Source organism: Trematomus bernacchii, unplaced genomic scaffold (genome assembly GCF_902827165.1).
Source record: "Trematomus bernacchii unplaced genomic scaffold, fTreBer1.1, whole genome shotgun sequence".
Taxonomy (NCBI): Eukaryota; Metazoa; Chordata; class Actinopteri; order Perciformes; family Nototheniidae; genus Trematomus; species Trematomus bernacchii.
This window is the reverse complement of record NW_022987564.1, coordinates 19,539,022-19,563,375: the sequence shown is the minus strand read 5'-3', so window position 1 is coordinate 19,563,375 and position 24,354 is coordinate 19,539,022. Positions and strand designations below refer to the sequence as shown.

General features: G+C 40.9%; 1 protein-coding gene across 1 annotated transcript in view; it reads right to left on the bottom strand.

The window, feature by feature from the left end:
- The window catches only part of eppk1 (epiplakin 1), a 27,545-nt gene extending 3,191 nt beyond the window's left edge, over nucleotides 1-24,354 (bottom strand). The window contains 4 exon segments of the mRNA XM_034124993.1: nucleotides 2-1,468; nucleotides 1,470-13,705; nucleotides 14,831-14,937; nucleotides 24,261-24,354. Coding sequence (XP_033980884.1) covers nucleotides 2-1,468; nucleotides 1,470-13,691 — 13,689 coding nt within the window. The 5' untranslated portion in view covers nucleotides 13,692-13,705; nucleotides 14,831-14,937; nucleotides 24,261-24,354.

Below are 24,354 nucleotides of genomic sequence, written 5' to 3'. Positions count from 1 at the left end.
AGGACAGGATCTGGTTCATTTCTTCATCAAAGTAGCCTCTTGTGTATGCCACCTGTACAGGTACTCTGTGACTGTGCACTGGGTCAATTATGCCTCCAGTGGCAATTTGGGCTTCAAGGAGACGAATTCCATGATCTTTCACAATAAGATCTTTTTTCAAGGCTTGGAACAAGGAAATTGTGTCTCCAGTGTAGGGATCTTTGTATCCTGTCACTGCCCTTTCTGCTGAAAGCAGTTTGTTTTTCCATTCGCTGCCAACCACTCTTTGAGATACAGCTTCTTCCACTGAAAGTTTCTTGTTGTTCACTGGGTCAATGACAAAGCCAGTGGCAGCTTGAGCCTCAAGTAGAACAAGAGTAGTACCAGGAGTCAGCAGGCCTTTGCTTTTGGCTCCATAGATACTCAGGGTCTCTTTGGTGGACTGCAGGTACACTCCTGCAATGCTGTTAGTTCCCTCTAAGTACCTTCGCACCGAATCCATTTCACTTACTTCTGTCACTGTGACATTTCCAGCTGTAAGATTGTTGTAGAGGTCCTCATTGATGATTTGTGATTTAAACAACTCACAAGCTGTGACGTCTTTTCTTATTCCCTGGAAGTTTTGAACTTCAGTTGTCTTTGTGACTGTAGTCCTGATAGTAGATTGTGTGCTGCTGTCCACTTGTCTTTCTGGTGGTTGGCACATGCCGATTGAGCAGGACGAGGTTGTTATAGTCTGCTGCTCAATGATTGTCAGTATTATTTTCAGGAAGTGTTCGATTGTGATTGATCCAGACTTGTACTGTTGCACAAGCTCTCTCCTCTTCTCCTCAGTGATGTATTTGGAGTAGAGCAGATCCCACAGAGACACTGTTGTTCTTTGGTATTTTCCTCCTGCTTTGGTTGTGGTTGTAGATTTCAAAATGAGTTTTGTTGCCTCATCAACAAAGAAATAAACCTCTCCTTTCTTTGCAATCACCAGTAAGCTAAGGCCTGTAATGGGATCTGTGACACACCTCTCAACCAGCTGAAGATATGTGAGGTTCTCTTGAGTGTTGGGATCAAAGAAGCCCTTGGTGTCATCATCAGGGTCGGACAGGATCTGGTTCATTTCTTCATCAAAGTAGCCTCTTGTGTATGCCACCTGTACAGGTACTCTGTGACTGTGCACTGGGTCAATTATGCCTCCAGTGGCAATTTGGGCTTCAAGGAGACGAATTCCATGATCTTTCACAATAAGATCTTTTTTCAAGGCTTGGAACAAGGAAATTGTGTCTCCAGTGTAGGGATCTTTGTATCCTGTCACTGCCCTTTCTGCTGAAAGCAGTTTGTTTTTCCATTCGCTGCCAACCACTCTTTGAGATACAGCTTCTTCCACTGAAAGTTTCTTGTTGTTCACTGGGTCAATGACAAAGCCAGTGGCAGCTTGAGCCTCAAGTAGAACAAGAGTAGTACCAGGAGTTAGCAGGCCTTTGCTTTTGGCTTCATTAGATACTCAGGGTCTCTTTGGTGGACTGCAGGTACACTCCTGCAATGCTGTTAGTTCCCTCTAAGTACCTTCGCACTGAATCCATTTCACTTACTTCTGTCACTGTGACATTTCCAGCTGTAAGATTGTTGTAGAGGTCCTCATTGATGATTTGTGATTTAAACAACTCACTAGCTGTGACGTCTTTTCTTATTCCCTGGAAGTTTTGAACTTCAGTTGTCTTTGTGACTGTAGTCGTGATAGTAGATTGTGTGCTGCTGTCCACTTGTCTTTCTGGTGGTTGGCACATGCCGATTGAGGAGGACGAGGTTGTTATAGTCTGCTGCTCAATGATTGTCAGTATTATTTTCAGGAAGTGTTCGATTGTGATTGATCCAGACTTGTACTGTTGCACAAGCTCTCTCCTCTTCTCCTCAGTGATGTATTTGGAGTAGAGCAGATCCCACAGAGACACTGTTGTTCTTTGGTATTTTCCTCCTGCTTTGGTTGTGGTTGTAGATTTCAAAATGAGTTTTGTTGCCTCATCAACAAAGAAATAAACCTCTCCTTTCTTTGCAATCACCAGTAAGCTAAGGCCTGTAATGGGATCTGTGACACACCTCTCAACCAGCTGAAGATATGTGAGGTTCTCTTGAGTGTTGGGATCAAAGAAGCCCTTGGTGTCATCATCAGGGTCGGACAGGATCTGGTTCATTTCTTCATCAAAGTAGCCTCTTGTGTATGCCACCTGTACAGGTACTCTGTGACTGTGCACTGGGTCAATTATGCCTCCAGTGGCAATTTGGGCTTCAAGGAGACGAATTCCATGATCTTTCACAATAAGATCTTTTTTCAAGGCTTGGAACAAGGAAATTGTGTCTCCAGTGTAGGGATCTTTGTATCCTGTCACTGCCCTTTCTGCTGAAAGCAGTTTGTTTTTCCATTCGCTGCCAACCACTCTTTGAGATACAGCTTCTTCCACTGAAAGTTTCTTGTTGTTCACTGGGTCAATGACAAAGCCAGTGGCAGCTTGAGCCTCAAGTAGAACAAGAGTAGTACCAGGAGTTAGCAGGCCTTTGCTTTTGGCTCCATAGATACTCAGGGTCTCTTTGGTGGACTGCAGGTACACTCCTGCAATGCTGTTAGTTCCCTCTAAGTACCTTCGCACTGAATCCATTTCACTTACTTCTGTCACTGTGACATTTCCAGCTGTAAGATTGTTGTAGAGGTCCTCATTGATGATTTGTGATTTAAACAACTCACAAGCTGTGACGTCTTTTCTTATTCCCTGGAAGTTTTGAACTTCAGTTGTCTTTGTGACTGTAGTCCTGATAGTAGATTGTGTGCTGCTGTCCACTTGTCTTTCTGGTGGTTGGCACATGCCGATTGAGGAGGACGAGGTTGTTATAGTCTGCTGCTCAATGATTGTCAGTATTATTTTCAGGAAGTGTTCGATTGTGATTGATCCAGACTTGTACTGTTGCACAAGCTCTCTCCTCTTCTCCTCAGTGATGTATTTGGAGTAGAGCAGATCCCACAGAGACACTGTTGTTCTTTGGTATTTTCCTCCTGCTTTGGTTGTGGTTGTAGATTTCAAAATGAGTTTTGTTGCCTCATCAACAAAGAAATAAACCTCTCCTTTCTTTGCAATCACCAGTAAGCTAAGGCCTGTAATGGGATCTGTGACACACCTCTCAACCAGCTGAAGATATGTGAGGTTCTCTTGAGTGTTGGGATCAAAGAAGCCCTTGGTGTCATCATCAGGGTCAGACAGGATCTGGTTCATTTCTTCATCAAAGTAGCCTCTTGTGTATGCCACCTGTACAGGTACTCTGTGACTGTGCACTGGGTCAATTATGCCTCCAGTGGCAATTTGGGCTTCAAGGAGACGAATTCCATGATCTTTCACAATAAGATCTTTTTTCAAGGCTTGGAACAAGGAAATTGTGTCTCCAGTGTAGGGATCTTTGTATCCTGTCACTGCCCTTTCTGCTGAAAGCAGTTTGTTTTTCCATTCGCTGCCAACCACTCTTTGAGATACAGCTTCTTCCACTGAAAGTTTCTTGTTGTTCACTGGGTCAATGACAAAGCCAGTGGCAGCTTGAGCCTCAAGTAGAACAAGAGTAGTACCAGGAGTTAGCAGGCCTTTGCTTTTGGCTTCATTGATACTCAGGGTCTCTTTGGTGGACTGCAGGTACACTCCTGCAATGCTGTTAGTTCCCTCTAAGTACCTTCGCACCGAATCCATTTCACTTACTTCTGTCACTGTGACATTTCCAGCTGTAAGATTGTTGTAGAGGTCCTCATTGATGATTTGTGATTTAAACAACTCACTAGCTGTGACGTCTTTTCTTATTCCCTGGAAGTTTTGAACTTCAGTTGTCTTTGTGACTGTAGTCCTGATAGTAGATTGTGTGCTGCTGTCCACTTGTCTTTCTGGTGGTTGGCACATGCCGATTGAGGAGGACGAGGTTGTTATAGTCTGCTGCTCAATGATTGTCAGTATTATTTTCAGGAAGTGTTCGATTGTGATTGATCCAGACTTGTACTGTTGCACAAGCTCTCTCCTCTTCTCCTCAGTGATGTATTTGGAGTAGAGCAGATCCCACAGAGACACTGTTGTTCTTTGGTATTTTCCTCCTGCTTTGGTTGTGGTTGTAGATTTCAAAATGAGTTTTGTTGCCTCATCAACAAAGAAATAAAACTCTCCTTTCTTTGCAATCACCAGTAAGCTAAGGCCTGTAATGGGATCTGTGACACACCTCTCAACCAGCTGAAGATATGTGAGGTTCTCTTGAGTGTTGGGATCAAAGAAGCCCTTGGTGTCATCATCAGGGTCAGACAGGATCTGGTTCATTTCTTCATCAAAGTAGCCTCTTGTGTATGCCACCTGTACAGGTACTCTGTGACTGTGCACTGGGTCAATTATGCCTCCAGTGGCAATTTGGGCTTCAAGGAGACGAATTCCATGATCTTTCACAATAAGATCTTTTTTCAAGGCTTGGAACAAGGAAATTGTGTCTCCAGTGTAGGGATCTTTGTATCCTGTCACTGCCCTTTCTGCTGAAAGCAGTTTGTTTTTCCATTCGCTGCCAACCACTCTTTGAGATACAGCTTCTTCCACTGAAAGTTTCTTGTTGTTCACTGGGTCAATGACAAAGCCAGTGGCAGCTTGAGCCTCAAGTAGAACAAGAGTAGTACCAGGAGTTAGCAGGCCTTTGCTTTTGGCTCCATAGATACTCAGGGTCTCTTTGGTGGACTGCAGGTACACTCCTGCAATGCTGTTAGTTCCCTCTAAGTACCTTCGCACCGAATCCATTTCACTTACTTCTGTCACTGTGACATTTCCAGCTGTAAGATTGTTGTAGAGGTCCTCATTGATGATTTGTGATTTAAACAACTCACAAGCTGTGACGTCTTTTCTTATTCCCTGGAAGTTTTGAACTTCAGTTGTCTTTGTGACTGTAGTCCTGATAGTAGATTGTGTGCTGCTGTCCACTTGTCTTTCTGGTGGTTGGCACATGACGATTGAGGAGGACGAGGTTGTTATAGTCTGCTGCTCAATGATTGTCAGTATTATTTTCAGGAAGTGTTCGATTGTGATTGATCCAGACTTGTACTGTTGCACAAGCTCTCTCCTCTTCTCCTCAGTGATGTATTTGGAGTAGAGCAGATCCCACAGAGACACTGTTGTTCTTTGGTATTTTCCTCCTGCTTTGGTTGTGGTTGTAGATTTCAAAATGAGTTTTGTTGCCTCATCAACAAAGAAATAAACCTCTCCTTTCTTTGCAATCACCAGTAAGCTAAGGCCTGTAATGGGATCTGTGACACACCTCTCAACCAGCTGAAGATATGTGAGGTTCTCTTGAGTGTTGGGATCAAAGAAGCCCTTGGTGTCATCATCAGGGTCAGACAGGATCTGGTTCATTTCTTCATCAAAGTAGCCTCTTGTGTATGCCACCTGTACAGGTACTCTGTGACTGTGCACTGGGTCAATTATGCCTCCAGTGGCAATTTGGGCTTCAAGGAGACGAATTCCATGATCTTTCACAATAAGATCTTTTTTCAAGGCTTGGAACAAGGAAATTGTGTCTCCAGTGTAGGGATCTTTGTATCCTGTCACTGCCCTTTCTGCTGAAAGCAGTTTGTTTTTCCATTCGCTGCCAACCACTCTTTGAGATACAGCTTCTTCCACTGAAAGTTTCTTGTTGTTCACTGGGTCAATGACAAAGCCAGTGGCAGCTTGAGCCTCAAGTAGAACAAGAGTAGTACCAGGAGTTAGCAGGCCTTTGCTTTTGGCTTCATTGATACTCAGGGTCTCTTTGGTGGACTGCAGGTACACTCCTGCAATGCTGTTAGTTCCCTCTAAGTACCTTCGCACCGAATCCATTTCACTTACTTCTGTCACTGTGACATTTCCAGCTGTAAGATTGTTGTAGAGGTCCTCATTGATGATTTGTGATTTAAACAACTCACTAGCTGTGACGTCTTTTCTTATTCCCTGGAAGTTTTGAACTTCAGTTGTCTTTGTGACTGTAGTCCTGATAGTAGATTGTGTGCTGCTGTCCACTTGTCTTTCTGGTGGTTGGCACATGACGATTGAGGAGGACGAGGTTGTTATAGTCTGCTGCTCAATGATTGTCAGTATTATTTTCAGGAAGTGTTCGATTGTGATTGATCCAGACTTGTACTGTTGCACAAGCTCTCTCCTCTTCTCCTCAGTGATGTATTTGGAGTAGAGCAGATCCCACAGAGACACTGTTGTTCTTTGGTATTTTCCTCCTGCTTTGGTTGTGGTTGTAGATTTCAAAATGAGTTTTGTTGCCTCATCAACAAAGAAATAAACCTCTCCTTTCTTTGCAATCACCAGTAAGCTAAGGCCTGTAATGGGATCTGTGACACACCTCTCAACCAGCTGTAGATATGTGAGGTTCTCTTGAGTGTTGGGATCAAAGAAGCCCTTGGTGTCATCATCAGGGTCAGACAGGATCTGGTTCATTTCTTCATCAAAGTAGCCTCTTGTGTATGCCACCTGTACAGGTACTCTGTGACTGTGCACTGGGTCAATTATGCCTCCAGTGGCAATTTGGGCTTCAAGGAGACGAATTCCATGATCTTTCACAATAAGATCTTTTTTCAAGGCTTGGAACAAGGAAATTGTGTCTCCAGTGTAGGGATCTTTGTATCCTGTCACTGCCCTTTCTGCTGAAAGCAGTTTGTTTTTCCATTCGCTGCCAACCACTCTTTGAGATACAGCTTCTTCCACTGAAAGTTTCTTGTTGTTCACTGGGTCAATGACAAAGCCAGTGGCAGCTTGAGCCTCAAGTAGAACAAGAGTAGTACCAGGAGTTAGCAGGCCTTTGCTTTTGGCTTCATTGATACTCAGGGTCTCTTTGGTGGACTGCAGGTACACTCCTGCAATGCTGTTAGTTCCCTCTAAGTACCTCCGCACTGAATCCATTTCACTTACTTCTGTCACTGTGACATTTCCAGCTGTAAGATTGTTGTAGAGGTCCTCATTGATGATTTGTGATTTAAACAACTCACTAGCTGTGACGTCTTTTCTTATTCCCTGGAAGTTTTGAACTTCAGTTGTCTTTGTGACTGTAGTCGTGATAGTAGATTGTGTGCTGCTGCACACTTGTCTTTCTGGTGGTTGGCACATGCCGATTGAGGAGGACGAGGTTGTTATAGTCTGCTGCTCAATGATTGTCAGTATTATTTTCAGGAAGTGTTCGATTGTGATTGATCCAGACTTGTACTGTTGCACAAGCTCTCTCCTCTTCTCCTCAGTGATGTATTTGGAGTAGAGCAGATCCCACAGAGACACTGTTGTTCTTTGGTATTTTCCTCCTGCTTTGGTTGTGGTTGTAGATTTCAAAATGAGTTTTGTTGCCTCATCAACAAAGAAATAAACCTCTCCTTTCTTTGCAATCACCAGTAAGCTAAGGCCTGTAATGGGATCTGTGACACACCTCTCAACCAGCTGAAGATATGTGAGGTTCTCTTGAGTGTTGGGATCAAAGAAGCCCTTGGTGTCATCATCAGGGTCGGACAGGATCTGGTTCATTTCTTCATCAAAGTAGCCTCTTGTGTATGCCACCTGTACAGGTACTCTGTGACTGTGCACTGGGTCAATTATGCCTCCAGTGGCAATTTGGGCTTCAAGGAGACGAATTCCATGATCTTTCACAATAAGATCTTTTTTCAAGGCTTGGAACAAGGAAATTGTGTCTCCAGTGTAGGGATCTTTGTATCCTGTCACTGCCCTTTCTGCTGAAAGCAGTTTGTTTTTCCATTCGCTGCCAACCACTCTTTGAGATACAGCTTCTTCCACTGAAAGTTTCTTGTTGTTCACTGGGTCAATGACAAAGCCAGTGGCAGCTTGAGCCTCAAGTAGAACAAGAGTAGTACCAGGAGTTAGCAGGCCTTTGCTTTTGGCTTCATTGATACTCAGGGTCTCTTTGGTGGACTGCAGGTACACTCCTGCAATGCTGTTAGTTCCCTCTAAGTACCTTCGCACCGAATCCATTTCACTTACTTCTGTCACTGTGACATTTCCAGCTGTAAGATTGTTGTAGAGGTCCTCATTGATGATTTGTGATTTAAACAACTCACTAGCTGTGACGTCTTTTCTTATTCCCTGGAAGTTTTGAACTTCAGTTGTCTTTGTGACTGTAGTCCTGATAGTAGATTGTGTGCTGCTGTCCACTTGTCTTTCTGGTGGTTGGCACATGACGATTGAGGAGGACGAGGTTGTTATAGTCTGCTGCTCAATGATTGTCAGTATTATTTTCAGGAAGTGTTCGATTGTGATTGATCCAGACTTGTACTGTTGCACAAGCTCTCTCCTCTTCTCCTCAGTGATGTATTTGGAGTAGAGCAGATCCCACAGAGACACTGTTGTTCTTTGGTATTTTCCTCCTGCTTTGGTTGTGGTTGTAGATTTCAAAATGAGTTTTGTTGCCTCATCGACAAAGAAATAAAACTCTCCTTTCTTTGCAATCACCAGTAAGCTAAGGCCTGTAATGGGATCTGTGACACACCTCTCAACCAGCTGTAGATATGTGAGGTTCTCTTGAGTGTTGGGATCAAAGAAGCCCTTGGTGTCATCATCAGGGTCGGACAGGATCTGGTTCATTTCTTCATCAAAGTAGCCTCTTGTGTATGCCACCTGTACAGGTACTCTGTGACTGTGCACTGGGTCAATTATGCCTCCAGTGGCAATTTGGGCTTCAAGGAGACGAATTCCATGATCTTTCACAATAAGATCTTTTTTCAAGGCTTGGAACAAGGAAATTGTGTTTCCAGTGTAGTGATCTATGTATCCTGTCACTGCCCTTTCTGCTGAAAGCAGTTTTTTTTTCCACTCACTGCCAACCACTCCTTGAGCCACAGCTTCCTCTACAGAGAGTTTCTTGTTGTTCACTGGGTCAATGACAAAGCCAGTGGCAGCTTGAGCCTCAAGCAGTACAAGAGATGTCCCAGGGGTCAGCAGGCGTTTTGTCTTGGCCTCGTAGATGCTCATCACTTTCTTTGTAGATTCAACTCTGACACCTGCTATACAGTTTGTAGCTCCGAGGTATTTCTGAATCGATTCCATCTTGTCAACATTATCTTCGGTTATTTCCCCTTGTATTATCTGTGTGAAAAGCTCTTTTGAGATAATCTTAGACTCAAACAACTCACTGGCTGAAACTTGCTTTCGTAGTCCTTTAAACTTTCTTTCTTTGGATGAAACCTCTGTAACAATAACAGTGAGTATTTCAATGAGCTCCTCTATTTTCGTGGATCCTTTCTTGTATTGTTGTATGAGCTGCTCCCTTTTTTGTTCCGAAATATATTCAGAGAGTAACACTTCCCACAATGTCACTTCTTTGTCTTTAAATCTCCCTGCATTTATGATGATAGCTTTGTTTTTGAGTGTAAGCTCTATCTGCTCATCAGTGTGAAATACATGGGATTGCTCTTTGTACAGGGGTAGAAGAAGTAGCCCAGTTTCAGGATCTTTCTCGCATTGCTTTATCAGCTGATGGTAAGAGATTTTCTCTTTAGTGTTTGGATCAAAAAATCCCTTTGCGTCATCATCTGGGTTCAACAGAGTTTTGCTGATTTCGTCATCCAGATATCCCTTTTTGATAGCAACATGAACAGGTAGTCTGTGACTTTGATTTGGGTCTATGATTCCTCCAGTTGCCATCTGCGCCTCAAGAAGACGTATACCATCGCTTTTTTGAATCAGCTGTTTATCCATGGCTTCAAACAGTGATATTGTTGCATCAGTGTATGGATCTTTGTAGCCAGTGACAGCTCTTTCAGCTGAGAGAAGTTGCTCATGTAAATCTGGTCCAATTATTTGTTCTTTTGCTGCCTCATCAACAGCATAGTTCTTGTTTTTCAGAGGATCAATGATCCATCCTGTTGCTGCCTGCGCCTCAAGCAGTAGAAGTGCAATGCCAGGTGTCAACAGATCTTCCTTTTTTGCCTCATATATGCTCATTACTTGTTGAGATGGATGAACTTTTATTCCAGCAATGCTTCCGGTTCCCTTAAGGTATCCTCTCACAGGTTCATGTTGGACAACTGATTCAAGAGTGAGTTTTCCTTTATTCACCTGTTTGAATGTATCTGCATCAATAACATCAGAATCTAGTAGTTTTTGTGCAGAGACCGGTTTTCTCAGGCCCATTATCATTTTGGAAGTTTTGCTCTTCTCCAGTTTTTTAATGGTGGAAATCACTGATGTAATTATGGTTTCTGTGGTAATCTTTCTTGCTCTGTACTTCTCAATGAATTCAAGCTGCTGATCCTCGGTAAAGTACCCAGAGTGAATCAAGTCCCAGAGAGACACAGATTTCCCTGAGTAGTGTCCCACTGATATGGTCACTGTTGTCTTTTGAAGCTCTTGCTTTATCTCTGTGTCCGTGTACATTTTTACCTTTATCTCAGTAGCTTTTGACTTGTCAGTCAGTGGCAGGAGAAACAGTCCTGTATCCTTATCTTGTACACATCTACCTAGCATCTCCATGTATGTCAAATTATGTTGTGTCTGTGGGTCAAAAAACCCTTTTGTGTCATCAGTCGGATCTGTTAGGACCTTATTAAGTTCTGCATCAAAATACCCTTCCCTGTATGCAACCTCAAGAGGTAAGTGAAGACACTTCAGAGGATCAATGATACCACCTGTAGCAATCTGGGCCTCAAGTAAACGGAGGCCATGCTGCTTGACAATCAGATCCTTTTGTAAAGCTTGGAAAAGAGAGATCTTTTGACCAGTGTATGGATCTGTGTATCCAGTGACCGCCCTCTCTGCAGACAAAAGCTTTTCATGCATCTGTGGACCAATCAACTTTTCTCTGATAGCTTGTTTTACTGTGAGTTTCTTGTTTTCCAAAGGATCAACAATAAACCCTGTGGCCGCTTGTGCTTCAAGTAGGCAGAGGGCAGTGCCAGGTGTGAGAATGCCGATTCTCTGTGCCTCATAGATGCTCAGCTTTTTATTGGAGGGTTGCAGTATCACTCCAGCTACACAACTTTTCCCATGTAGGTAATCTCTCACACTGTCCATGTTCATCACATCAGTGCTTGTTATCGTTCCATCAATCAAACTGTTGTACGTTGTTTCATTCACTATTTCAAGTTGCAAAAGATCCACCACAGAGACCTCTCCTCTGAGACTCGTAAAGTTCAGCCCTGCTTGCTGTTTTATCTCCTTACTCTTAATGATCTCTAAAATGGTGACAGTCAGTAGCTCGATTGTGATTTTCCTTGATTTGAAGAGCTTGAAAAGCTCCTGTCTTTTGTCCCCTGTCAAATACTCTGAATTGATAAGTTCCCAAAGTGTTGTGTGTTTGTCTTTGAACCTTCCATATTTAACAGTAACTGTTGTTGCTTTGAACGTCTCCTTCATATTTTCATCTATGTTAATTCTGTTGCTTTTGCTTTTGAGTGGCAAGAGGCAAAGACCTGTACTAGGATCTCTAACACATCTGGCCATGAGCTGCAAGTATGTCAGGTTCTCATGGGTGTTGGGGTCAAAGAATCCTTTGGTGTCGTCACTTGGGTCAGCCAGTATCTCATTCATTTCCTCATTGAAGTATCCCTTCTTATAGGCCACATGGACAGGAATGCGATGGCTGTTCACTGGGTCAATGATCCCACCAGTGGCAATTTGTGCTTCCAAGAGTCGAATTCCATGGTCTTTGACGATGAGATCTTTTTGCATGGCTTGGAACAATGAGATTATTTGGCCATCATATGGATTTTTGTATCCAGTGACCGCTTTCTCTGCTGAGCGCAACTTTTGACACACGTCAGGCCCCACAATCTTTGCTTTGACTGCATCATCCACTGAAAACTTTCTGTTTCCGATTGGGTCAATGATGAACCCGGTTGCTGCTTGTGCCTCCAGTAGAATCAGAGCAGTTCCTGGCATCAACCTCCCTTTTTGTTTGGCCTGGTAAATGCTCATGATTTGAGAATCAGGAAGCAAAATGCCTGCAATGCTGTCTTTCCCCTGTAGGTAGACATTTACACTTTCATCTGCTATCACTTCCTTCACTGACGTTTTTCCCTTTTCCAGATCCTCCATAACCTCTTTACTAATGATATCTGCGTCCACAAGCTGTTTGGCTGTAACGGTTTCTCTGATGCCTTCAAAGACGCAGTTTGTTGTTTTCACAGACTTTTCAATGACTTCCAGAATTGTTTTGGTAACCATCTTGATATTGAGCTTCCCCTCTCTAAACTTTTGAATGATGTCTCGCCTCTGGTGTTCATCAAAGTATTCTGACATGAGGAGTTCCCACCAAGATACTGTCATTCCCATGTACTTCCCGCATGTCACGTTGACCTTCTCCTCTTTGAAAGTCATTTTAGTTTGGTAGTCAATAAAGTTGAAATTCAGGCAGTCTGACTTGGAGAGGAGAGGGAGGAGACACAGTCCAGTTATTGGATCAGTGACACACCTTTGCATCAGCTGAAGATAAGTTAGGTTATCTTTTGTGTTTGGGTCAAAGAAACCTTTTGTGTCATCCCCTGAATCCTCAAGTATGGCGTTCATTTCTTCATCAAAATAACCTCTTTTGAAGGCCACTTCTGTTGGTAGTCTGTGACTGTTGATGGGATCTATTATTCCACCTGTAGCAATTTGCGCCTCAAGAAGGCGGATCCCATGTTCCTTAACCATGAGGTCTTTTGACATGGCTTGAAACAGGGATATAGTTTCACCTGAATATGGGTCTTTGTAGCCAGTAACTGCTCGCTCAGCAGAACGCAGCTTTGCATGATATTCTGGGCCAAAAACGTTGTTTTTGATGGCCTCATCCACAGTGTACTTTTTATTTTCCACAGGATCAATCATGAATCCAGTTGCAGCTTGTGCCTCCAGTAGAACAAGTGCTGTTCCAGGCATCAGTATACCTTTCTTCATGGCTTCATAAATGCTCATTCTCTGATTAGATGAGAGTTCAGCAATGCCTGCGATACTGCCTTTGCCCTCCAAGTATTCTTTCACTGTTTCCATCAACATCACATCCTGTGTGTTGGTCTTTCCCTTCTGTAGGTCATCAAATGTTTGTTTGTCAATGATCTGTGACTCAAAAAGTTTAGTGGAGGAAATACCTCTCCGCAGACCTTTAAAAGTGATGCAAACAGGAAGGAGCACCAGGCCTGTGTCAGGCTCCACGGTGCATTTTTCTAGGAGGTTTTGGTAGTTTAGATTTTCTTGTGAGCTTGGATTGTAGAATACTTTGAGCTCGGACATCTGGTCATTGAGCAAACCTTTTTCATAGTAGCCCTTTTGAATTGCTGATTCAACTGAAATAGTTGACTTCTCAAGAGGATCAAACAGGCCATTTGTGGCAATCTGTGCTTCCAGCAGCCTCAATCCATATTCTATTGGGACTAAATCTTTTCGAATTGCTTGGAATACAGATATCATTTGGTTAGTGTAGGGGTCTACATAGCCACTGACAGCTTTCTCTGCTATGAGGAGCTTTTCTTTCATCTCCGGTCCAACTATTCCCTCCTTAACAGCATCTACAACAGGAAGTATTCTGTTGTTTATTGGGTCTACGATACCTACTGTGGCTGCTTGTGCTTCCAGCAGGGCTAATGCTGTTCCTGGCTTAAGCAGACGTTTCTTCATGGCTTGATATATGGTTATCTTCTCCTTTGTTTTCTCCAAAAAGATGCCCCCCACAGGTCCCTGGACTTGTGTGTGGCCATTTTGCTTGGAGTCCATCTTTGCCTCAAGAGCTGTATAACACAGAAACAGTTGCTTAAATTGGTTTGGATGCATTTTCTGTGAGTTATATAGTTGTTGTGTCCATTACAAATGTTTACAGAAATTCCTATGAAGAAAGTCTTTACATTGTTAAATGTACAAGCCTAGGATATACATTATGTTAATTCTGGAGACTGTAGTTCATGTTGCTGTTGATAATAATAATAATAGTGAATACATACATCGTTTGTATAAATAAGTTTGGAGTTCTTAAAATCCCTTTCTTTTTAATTCAGTACAATTGAACAGCACCACTTACTACAGCCTCTACAATAACCATAAAGTATTATTACTATATTTTTAAAACAGTTTCAACATAACTGAACTTGATTAATTGTTTTCCGCATCTACATTTGTGAAATTATTTTTCTCTAAATATGAAGCGCTAAGAGGATAACTATACATTTATTTATTTCACACTTCTTGCTCATAGTCAGTTCCTCTATTAGTAGACAACAAGGCACACTTATATAAATATCTTAATATTACTATGAAATCTCACCAAACCATCAATGAAAATGATTTGTAATTGTTTTGCATTATGTTGTTCTTTGGACTTGCATTGCTACTCTCCTTGGTTATGTTGTGGTGTCCACAAGTTCATCACATGAAAACCTTGCTTGATTTCGAATCACAAATTGTTTGGCCAATGTGTTTTCATACTGTCAATTATTTAATCTTTAGAAGAAGCCAAGATAAAAATTCAAGAACGTCGTAGGGTATAAAGGCCTTAATAATTGTAGTAAAGTAGTTCCTAAATGAAGGGAAGACAGTTGCAACTACTTCAACTGTGATGATTTTTAAACATATTAACATGAGGGTTTACTGTGGCTCTCTTTTTCAATTTAGAATTGCAGCTGTTTTACTTGTTTTCTGTTTGTTTTGAATGCTAATACATTTCAGGGAATGCAAAAAGGCTTAACACTAATGTTTGCCTATTGGCCCTTATAGGAATATCTAATATATTGCAGCAAAATACTGAAAGTGAAATTTGGTAATTGAGTTAAGGCCATGAAGTTTAAAAAATAATATAGTAAAGCCTCTAAATCACCAGACTGTGCAAGAAAAAGTTGGTTAGTTCAAGTTTTTTTCCTAACCTTATTGTTTCCTTATCAGTCTGCAGCCTCAGCTCCTCGGAGGTTCCGGGCCGCTCCTGATGAAGGCCAAAGGTACCCCGACCTGTTAGAGCTTTGAAACTCGGTCCCTGTTGAGATAAGGCAGGTGATGAACATTCTGCTCATCAAATCTCTCTCTCTATGTTCGTTATCAGCCTAGTCTTTTTATCATGTATTGAAATTGTACCTTTGTGTTTACCCAGTTTATCTAGGCTACTCGCAACTCAATAAATACACACACTCACACTTGATGTGTAAATGTGCCTGATAACAACAAGGGTGATATTGGATAGTGGCACTCAGTCCACTATAAATGTGGTTTTTTTGCCAACAAATTACATTATTTAAGCCAGGGGTTCCCAACCCCCGGGCCGCGGACCGGTACCGGCCCGCGGAGGTGTTACTGCCGGGCCGCGAAATAGCTATGAGTTTATCGTAATATTTGCAGGATTATAAATATATAAAAATATTTTATCATAATGTTTTTTTCAAAAAGTGTTTAATTTTCGCACCTATACCAGTCATATTATTTCATCCAGTAGCCTAAATCAAATCAAATCAAATCAAGTTTTATTTATAAAGCACATTTAAAAGCGATTTTTGGTCGAGCCAAAGTGCCTAGTTAAACTTTCACCAGAAAACCGTTGAAAATGGCTTTTATGATGTTCCGAGGGATTCGGCGGCTCAGCCTAAGGTCTCAGCCTCTCGTTTGCACGAGAAAGTTACCGGTGCGGCAAGTAGGAAGAGGAGCACCAACCCACTCTCTTCAGTCTGCGTACAAATGACACGACTTTACACATTGGAAATGCGTGCAATAGATACGCAGAAGTCCGATTTTGCGTGTATATGATACACCACGTTTCGTGCCTGCACCACTTATTTATGTCCGGTCGGGTCTTGGTAGACCGGAAGCTGTGTGGTTCATAAAAACATGTTCTTACTCAATACCAAGCCACGATTATTGTTTTTATTTAAATCGTATAATTTCTGACTTTTTTTGCCATCTGTGAGGAAAAGAAATGGGCCTCAGAGCCTCAGAATACTGAAATCTGTATTTTTTTAAATCTTTTTTTCCTTCTAATTTGTTATTCTTTTCTAAATAACACACTGTTACTGTATTTACTATAACACACAATTATCCTTGTTTTTATTTATTCGTTTAATTCTATAATCTTGGACCTTTTAGCCGTAAATAAAGTCACCGGAAATAGACGTAGGCCTATAAGGGACATTTTGAGCTTTTTGATCCACAGCTTGAAGCTCGGTGATTGGATGTTTTAGCCGCAATGCACGTTGGGATATGGTGTTAATGCGATGTGATATCCGAAAAACATTTCAGAGTTTAGGATGGCCGAAGACACTACACTACCCATAATCCTCAGCTATCGTTTGGGACTACAGTCCCATTGCTTGACAAACCTCGTGATTAATCTTCAAGCTCTGGGATTGGATGTTGGAGTGGCAGTGTGCCAAGGTTACGCCGAGCGTCAAACAGCTCTTTGAAATCGAACGAAACCACGGCAGACTATCCAAAACTGGACTCGAACATTTATCTGCAGATCCCTATAAAGTAAATTCATTATTCGTTATTCTCTACTAATAGTTAATTAAAGACTGTATATAATGGCTATTTTGCACATCCCTTTCAAGATTTCAAGATTTTCTAAGGTTTATTGACATATCATATACACAACTACGGTGTAGTTATGCAATGAATGAAAAACTTGGGTCGCAGGTTCCTCAACAGTGCATTACAAGACATCTATCAATATGTGTGTACCTCCACCATTAAACTGTCATATTCTGCACATTTCTTATACTATCTAAATACATAAGAGTATAATGTCCGGTAGTGGCTCAGTCAGTAGGGGCTTGAACTGTGAGCCGTAGGGTCGCCGGTTCAAGTCCCCGAACATACCTAAATATGGAGTGTGGCCTGCTACTTGGAGAGGTCCCAGTTCACCTCCTGGGCCCTGCCATGGTGCCCTTGAGCAAGGCACCGGAAAACCCCCTTCCCCCCCCACTCCCATTGCTCCCCGGGCTCTGTACAATAGCTGCCCACTGCTCCTAGTACTAGACTCCTGGTACTAGGATGGGTTAAATGCAGAGGCCAAATGTCACTGTGTGCTGTGTGCTGTGTGCTCTGCATGTGTGACCAATAAAGAGGGGTTTCATCCCTCCGATTCTATTCTATTCTATTCTATAATTAATATGTATAATATCAGTTAAAATAAGTGCTTCAACATAGTTAACATTGCAGGAAAGCAATATATTAGACGTTAAGTACTTTGTCAGGCTTAATATTTATGTGTAGATACCCCCAAAGCTTTTTTCTTATTCAAAAGAAGACCTTAACTTAAAGTATTCTTTAATGTTTAAATAAAGGTTAATTAGTTTGTCTGTTTTGCACATCCTCCTATTAATATCTTTGTACATCCGGCACTAAACTGTTTTATTGTAGAGATCACTTACAGTATCTTCTTGATTTTTTATATTCTATATTTCTATCATTGACCTTCTACTTTCCCCCTATTTTGTATGTACTCTTAATATTTTTTTCATCAAATTATTCGACAAAAATTATTAAATAACGTGCTTTAACCACTAGGCGGTGCACACAACGTACACACACATACTAATAATAACTTTGTATTATTAGTGTAGGACACTTATGTATGTATAACATCTGAAGATGTCGTTTTATTCATGTTTTCACATAATTTTACAGGATATTGCTATATTTCACATGTTTTACTTCTACACATTAATATCTGATTTGTAAAACATCACGATATAAAGGTATATCCGTCATTTAATGGTAAGCTATTGAAATTCTGAATCCATAGATGTGTCTCCCATCACCCAAAAACCCTGACTATTTACATTCTTATATTCAAAGAAAATCAGTAATATCTTTAAAAACTACAAGTCCTTTTCTATCAGCTGTGCACCGTTATGGTGTAAATATAACCAATCTACCAATTGGATCAAATATAAAAGTCAGCCGAATTAATGTTGATACTGCAAGGAGACGTATTGTGTTAAGAGAAATTGAAGATGTTGTTTAATTGCTGATATATTTATGATCCACGTCAGGTAAGTCTTCTAATCAGGGCTCTATAAATAAAGAACTACGGCAGATGTGTAATATTTAATGCAGCCGAACTGTGTATTACAATGCCCTTATGTGATGACTTTCAAAGAGAAAAGCAAGCACACTCGGAATAAAGTATTCTTTTCTTTTCTTTTTTTAAAAATGTTTTTCGGATTTCATATCGCATTAACACCATATCCCAACGTGCATTGCGGCTAAACAATCCAATCACCGAGCTTCTAGCTGAGGATCTTGGGTAATCAGTTCAGTGGGTGTGTGGTGTGTATCGCAATGATGCTCGAAATGTCCCTTAAGGGCCTACGTCTGTTTCCGGTGACTTTATTTTGAAATTCAAATTCTATTGCACGCATTTCCAATGTGTAAAGTCGTGTCATTTGTACGCAGACTGAAGAAAGTGGGTTGGGAGCACACAGGAGACAACCGTTTCATTGCAGACTGTTATGTTTATGTGGGGAAATGGCAGTGCATACATTATTTGAGATATATTTCAAACTCGGATTTCATTTTAAGGACATGTCGGCCAGGGGTGTAGAGCTATTTGTTTAAGCACCGGTTTGGCAAAACAGGAGAGTAAACCAGTCTGCCTTGATCTATGAATTCATGTCCGGGACTCTCACAGTATCTGATGCCCGCAGCTGTTTTATGGAAGGAAAACCTCCTTCACTTCATGAAATGGCTGCAGCATCAGGAGGCAGTGGGACGTATAACTCCGCCTCTGAGAAGTGCAGCACCAGCGCGCCAAGAGCTGTGCCTTTTTACACACCGCCTTCACTGTGTTTACCTTCTTCAGAACAGTTTAACCCTCCTGTTGTCTTCGGGTCAAATCTGACCGATTTACTACTTTCATCAATCATGACTTTTTTGTTTTACATTCGATTGTATTAAGGCTTTATGATATCCTTCACAGTAGACAATTGAACATATCAAATGGCTGATCACCACTTTCATTACATTTTGGATGATTTAGTCAACTTTGTAACGCCCATGGTGTTCCCGGTAAAAAATGACCGCCATAAAGAAAAGGAATTAGTAACCATCCGGATCAGATAAAACACACACACAAACACCCACACCCACACCCACACCCACACCCACACCCCCCCCCCCCCCACACACACACACACACACACACACACACACCCACACACACACACACACACACACACACACACACACACACACACACACACACACACATACTCTAGATGTGTCCCCCCCCTTATGTGCCCAATCCCCCCATGTGAATCACACCTGGCACTCACACACACACACACAGAACAATTTGATACATTTCCCGCTCTTATGTGCCCATCCCCCCACATGGATCACACCTGGCACACGCAATACATGTTCAGTGTCTCGTCTTTGTATATGTACTGCAGTTTTTCATGTATACCAGTTGTCTGATACATATTTACAGTTTGAAAGGGTGTTCAATGACATTTGGTGATGATTAATGGTTTTTGTGTTAATGTAATAGCAGTTAAAACAGGACCGGTCAAAATCCGTTTTTCCGAAAAACACCGTTTTTTTTTTTTTTTTAAACGTTGTTAATAGGCTTGTTTGAGACAAGCGAGACCTGCGCAGACCTGCGCAATTGCGATCAACGTCTTGCTTGTGCGTTGCATGATGGTTAGTCATTTTGTCCGACTTGCTCTGGAGGCTCGCCTACATGAGACGTTGAAATCTCGCGGGACAAAGACGCCCGCAGACTTGAGAGCGAGGCGCGGCGAGGCGGCGCAGTTTCTCTCCACGGGCTGCGGAAGCGAAATGCTTGATGGGAAACGACTTGCTGGTATCTCGAGCTGAGCGCTCATTGGTGGGTTTTACCCCGTGCTGGGGATGAAACTCTCCATTGGCTCGGCAAAAGTGTGTTGTTGTTTTGTGTCAGTTTTACGTCGCCACTTCCATTCACATTTTTCATCATTGTTCCACAATGTTTATCATCATTAAATTAATATCTATATATTTGTATACTATACTTGCACTGCTTACCGTTGTCATACTTTATATATCTTAGCATATTCATACAACACACTGTTCATACTAGGCTAGGCTACTGTGTATATAGTGTATTCATACCCCTCACTGTTTATTCATCATTCAATTCATTCTATATTTTATTCTGTAGATTGTGTACATTACTTTTCACTTTACTGCTTTATGCACTCCTGGTTAGAAGCTAAACTACATTTCGTTGTCTCAGTACCTGTAATCTGTGCAATAACAATAAAGTTGAATCTAATCTTGAGCAGGAACAAATGTATTTACTTACTACCTGACATTAACGATTAAACACATTTGTCCATTCTTTATCAATCAATGTTTATTTATATAGCCCAATATCACAAATGTTACATTTGTCTCAGTGGACTTCACAGTTTGTACAGAATATCAGTATGACAATACGACACCCTCTGTCCTTACGTTTCACATCATACAAGGAAAAACTTCCAGAGAAAAACCCACAGTTTAAAGGGGAAATGGGAGAAACCTCAGGGAGAGCAACAGAGGAGGGATCCCTCTCCCAGGACGGACAGACGTGCAATAGATGCCGTGTGCATTTATAAATGCAAACCGAGTCAAGCCGACTCCGGAGGTGGCGGTATGCACCTTAAAGTTGTTTGAAATCCGCCAAAAAACCGAGAGAAGAAGAAGAAGAAGAAGAAGCCGACTCCGAGCTGTCCGACTTCAGGCGAGCTTTTTGAGACCTCCCCCGGCTGCGATCGGCTATTCTCGTCTACTTTCGAGGCGAGCCGCAGCTCGTCTCAAACAAGCCTAATATGTTTTGGATGCATATTGTTCTAGTATTTGTTCAGGCTGTTAAATACAATTAGTCTCTGTTGCTACCTGCTGGTGAGTAAATATTAAAATCAGATAAAATTGACAACCGGTCCGCGATTTTTTTTAATGTATCTGCCGGTCCTTGGCACAATAAAGGTTGGGAACCCCTGATTTAAGCAACAAAGAATGTTTTTATGCCATCAATAGTATATCTAGTTTGACGGTACAGACATCATCTTGTGTATATATAAAAAGTAATGTATGCAGAAACATAAATCAAAATATGAATTTAGGTATTCTTAAACACTTGAAAAAATATGTTTAATAAAACCTAATAGAGGTAACTGTACCTGTAATGACAGTCAAATGGAGGTCTTTATTCTACATACCTTACAATTTATTGAAAGTATTTTTTCTGACTGCATAATCCACCCTTCTTCAAACCTAATCCCTACATTAGTGTGCATGGGAAATAAATATTGTAATTAAATTAGGAATCTTCTTCCCATTTCGTCATATTTGTTTAAGAATCAGAAAGAATCTGTGCCAATTCATGAACTTGTTTCACAATAATCATGTATTTGCTTTGGCATGCCAACACGTCATGCTTCAGAACTGGTCCAGCCAAATGCCCTGTGTTGTGATAAGGCTCAGAAATATTTGTGACACACTGCAGTTACAATTACTTATCATTATTACCCAATCATTATAATGATCAATGTTTACACTCCTTTTAACCGTTTCCCCCCCCTACCGCCTTGTGAAGGAAATGTCTCTTTAACTGTATCTGTCTGCTGTTTGGTTCTGGCAGTGTACAGAGGTTAACCTTTTTTCTTAAAATGCATGCCTGCTGCAGCTGACACAAGTATAATAAGAGAGTAGTGAATGTAAACCGGAACAATGAGTTGAAAGACGCTTAAATGCTCCTTTAAACTAATGGGGAACTGTAGAGTTGGGGATAATATTCGTTTTTTAGAATAGATTGATTCATTGCTGAAAGAGAAAAATAGACGCATTGCATATTATGATACATCGGGTGATGAGGGGAAAAAACTGACCGTATTTATAACATTTGGGAAATATTAATAATAATAGGATTTCAAAACTATTGTGGCTTCACAAACCAAGAAAACCAAAGAAAACAGGAATGCAATCAAATAGATCACATTCAACAAATAGAAATAACACATACAAAAAAAAAGTAGGGAAAGTGGGAGTGTGTGGGAGGGAAAGGTCAAGATTTAAACAGGCAGAGAGCCAGTGAGGTTTGAAAAATATCCAACACTATAAAACTTAACAACAGTGCAATATATTTTAGTGTTTTAGTGTTCTAGATCCTATGAAAAGCTTTGAATTAAATGTGAATGAGACGATACAGTACCAGACTGACAATGAATAACCGAAATATTCAAGTTCTAACCGTTTCACTGATGCAAAATGACATCATTCAAACATTATTTTCCAGACCTTCTGTTGATAGATTTGTGGCTCAGGCTCTGTGTGATACATTATGTCATTGCCTTCAGGAGGATTGAAAACACACTCTAAGAAAACAAGGTGTGGATGGAACTTGCTCATGGCCTTCACAAACCTGCTAACTGTTGCAATACACAACAGAGAGGGTAACTCTAGACAAGGCTCCATTCTCTTTATAATCACTTCCATTTCACTTACTGTGCAAATTGTGTCAGAAAGTCAACTAAATTACCTTTTCCGCATGACATGTTAATCACCATTCACGCACCTTAAGCAAGTAAAAAGTGGCACTACTGTCATTTCTCAGTAGACTGAAGGTGTGTACTTTTTACAACATGCCGAACCACAGACCGTGTATTGTATGACAACAGCTGTCCTGCAGTGCTGCTCAATGTGCTGTTTGAGGCCGTGTCCTGAATTAGATGTTGAACATTTACTTTACATTTATTGCACCGTGCTGTTTGCTTATCATATCGTGATGCTCCACCTGCCTGAAGTATGTGAAGATACTGTAGCTTCACTGGTAATAATGTGCCTATTGTACTTAACTTTCACACCACAGAGGAGATAGTGACAATAAAGTTAATGTTGTGTTAAATAGGCGGGAACTCTGTCTACAGAAACATAAACTGGTCCGCTTTTATTGACATTTGAGAGGTGTAAATGTTATATACAGTTGATATTGGGCACGTACTGCATCCTTTATTTTGTTATTCATATTAAGACACTTGAAGGTGGGTGCATAATATTAAAGACACTCCTCAATAGAATGCAGTCCAACTACAACGCCACAGGGCTAAAACATATGATTTAATTACCACCTCTGTAACAGTGTCGGCAAAAACAAACAAGTAGACATGTGTTTCAGATTACATTAGATTGTACAAGCAAGTAGTTACACCTCAATATCTGTTATCTACGTATTATCTAGATTATTTATTTGATTATGACCTCCTCGTCTGCTTGAGTTATAGGGCTTCTAACTTTAGCTTCAATTTAGCCAGGACAATCTGTCTAAATAGAAGATATTTGTGCCCATGAGTAAAACTGTAAAACTTCGGGAAAGTGACCATCACAAAAATGCCTGATATGATATCTTCAGGAATCTAGGACTTTTTATAATACTCTATTTTATTTAACTTTACAATATCCTAATTCATCTGTCAAATGATTGTCAATCCATTTTTTTGTAAATCAACATGTCAGATAATCGTTGCAGCTCTGATTCTAATAATAACTACATTTGTGTTCATTATGTTTGCTTGTAATGAACATACAGATGCCTTTGACATATTAGATGGTTCATAACATAGATGACCTTTGAAAAAATACCTCATATTCCAGTATTAAAATATGTGAAATGGTATGTAAGGCTTATTATATGAAATGTATTTAGAGTAAAACCATGTTACTCCCACTTGTCTGAATGAGTTATATGCTGTAGGGCATTAACTTTAGCTTTAACTGAGCCAAGAATCTATCTTAAGATGTTCGGAGTAGAACAAGATTAACAACCCACTGCAAATGTCTTTCACCTTTGAATGACACAATGTCTGCATGGCCTGTTGCATCACGACTATAGACACTCAATCTTTCTTATTGCATTCTTGACAATGAAAAATAGGAATGAGTGAGGCAATGGAGTATCACTTGTTGCATAAAAGTTTCTGTGACTGTGGAAAATGCCGGATTAATAATAAAGACACAATGTTCAGATAAGCCTTAACAGGGGTGTTCAGGTTTTCCTTGTGTTAAAAGAGTATTATTATTATTATTATAAGTGTGGTAACCAGTGAGGAATGTTTGCTTTCCCTTTTTATCCGAAGGGTGTTGGCTGACATCAGCAATTTCAACACTATCTCAGTCCCACTCTAAAGCAACTAAGCTGCAGTTTAAAAAGTGTTTTTACTTTGGATTAACAACACTTTCACTACCTAGAAAGAGCCTTTTCTTATACAGACTGATTATTTCTTTAGAAACAAAGAAATTATTGAAGTTTAAATCCCCAAACATTAAGATAAATAAGGCTGCTCTTACCTGATGTGTGTAGAACGTCTCACTGTGGTTAGTCAGTGTTAGCCGGTGTGAGATTCACTGATGTTTAGAGGTGCTCCAAACATCTCAGAGCAGT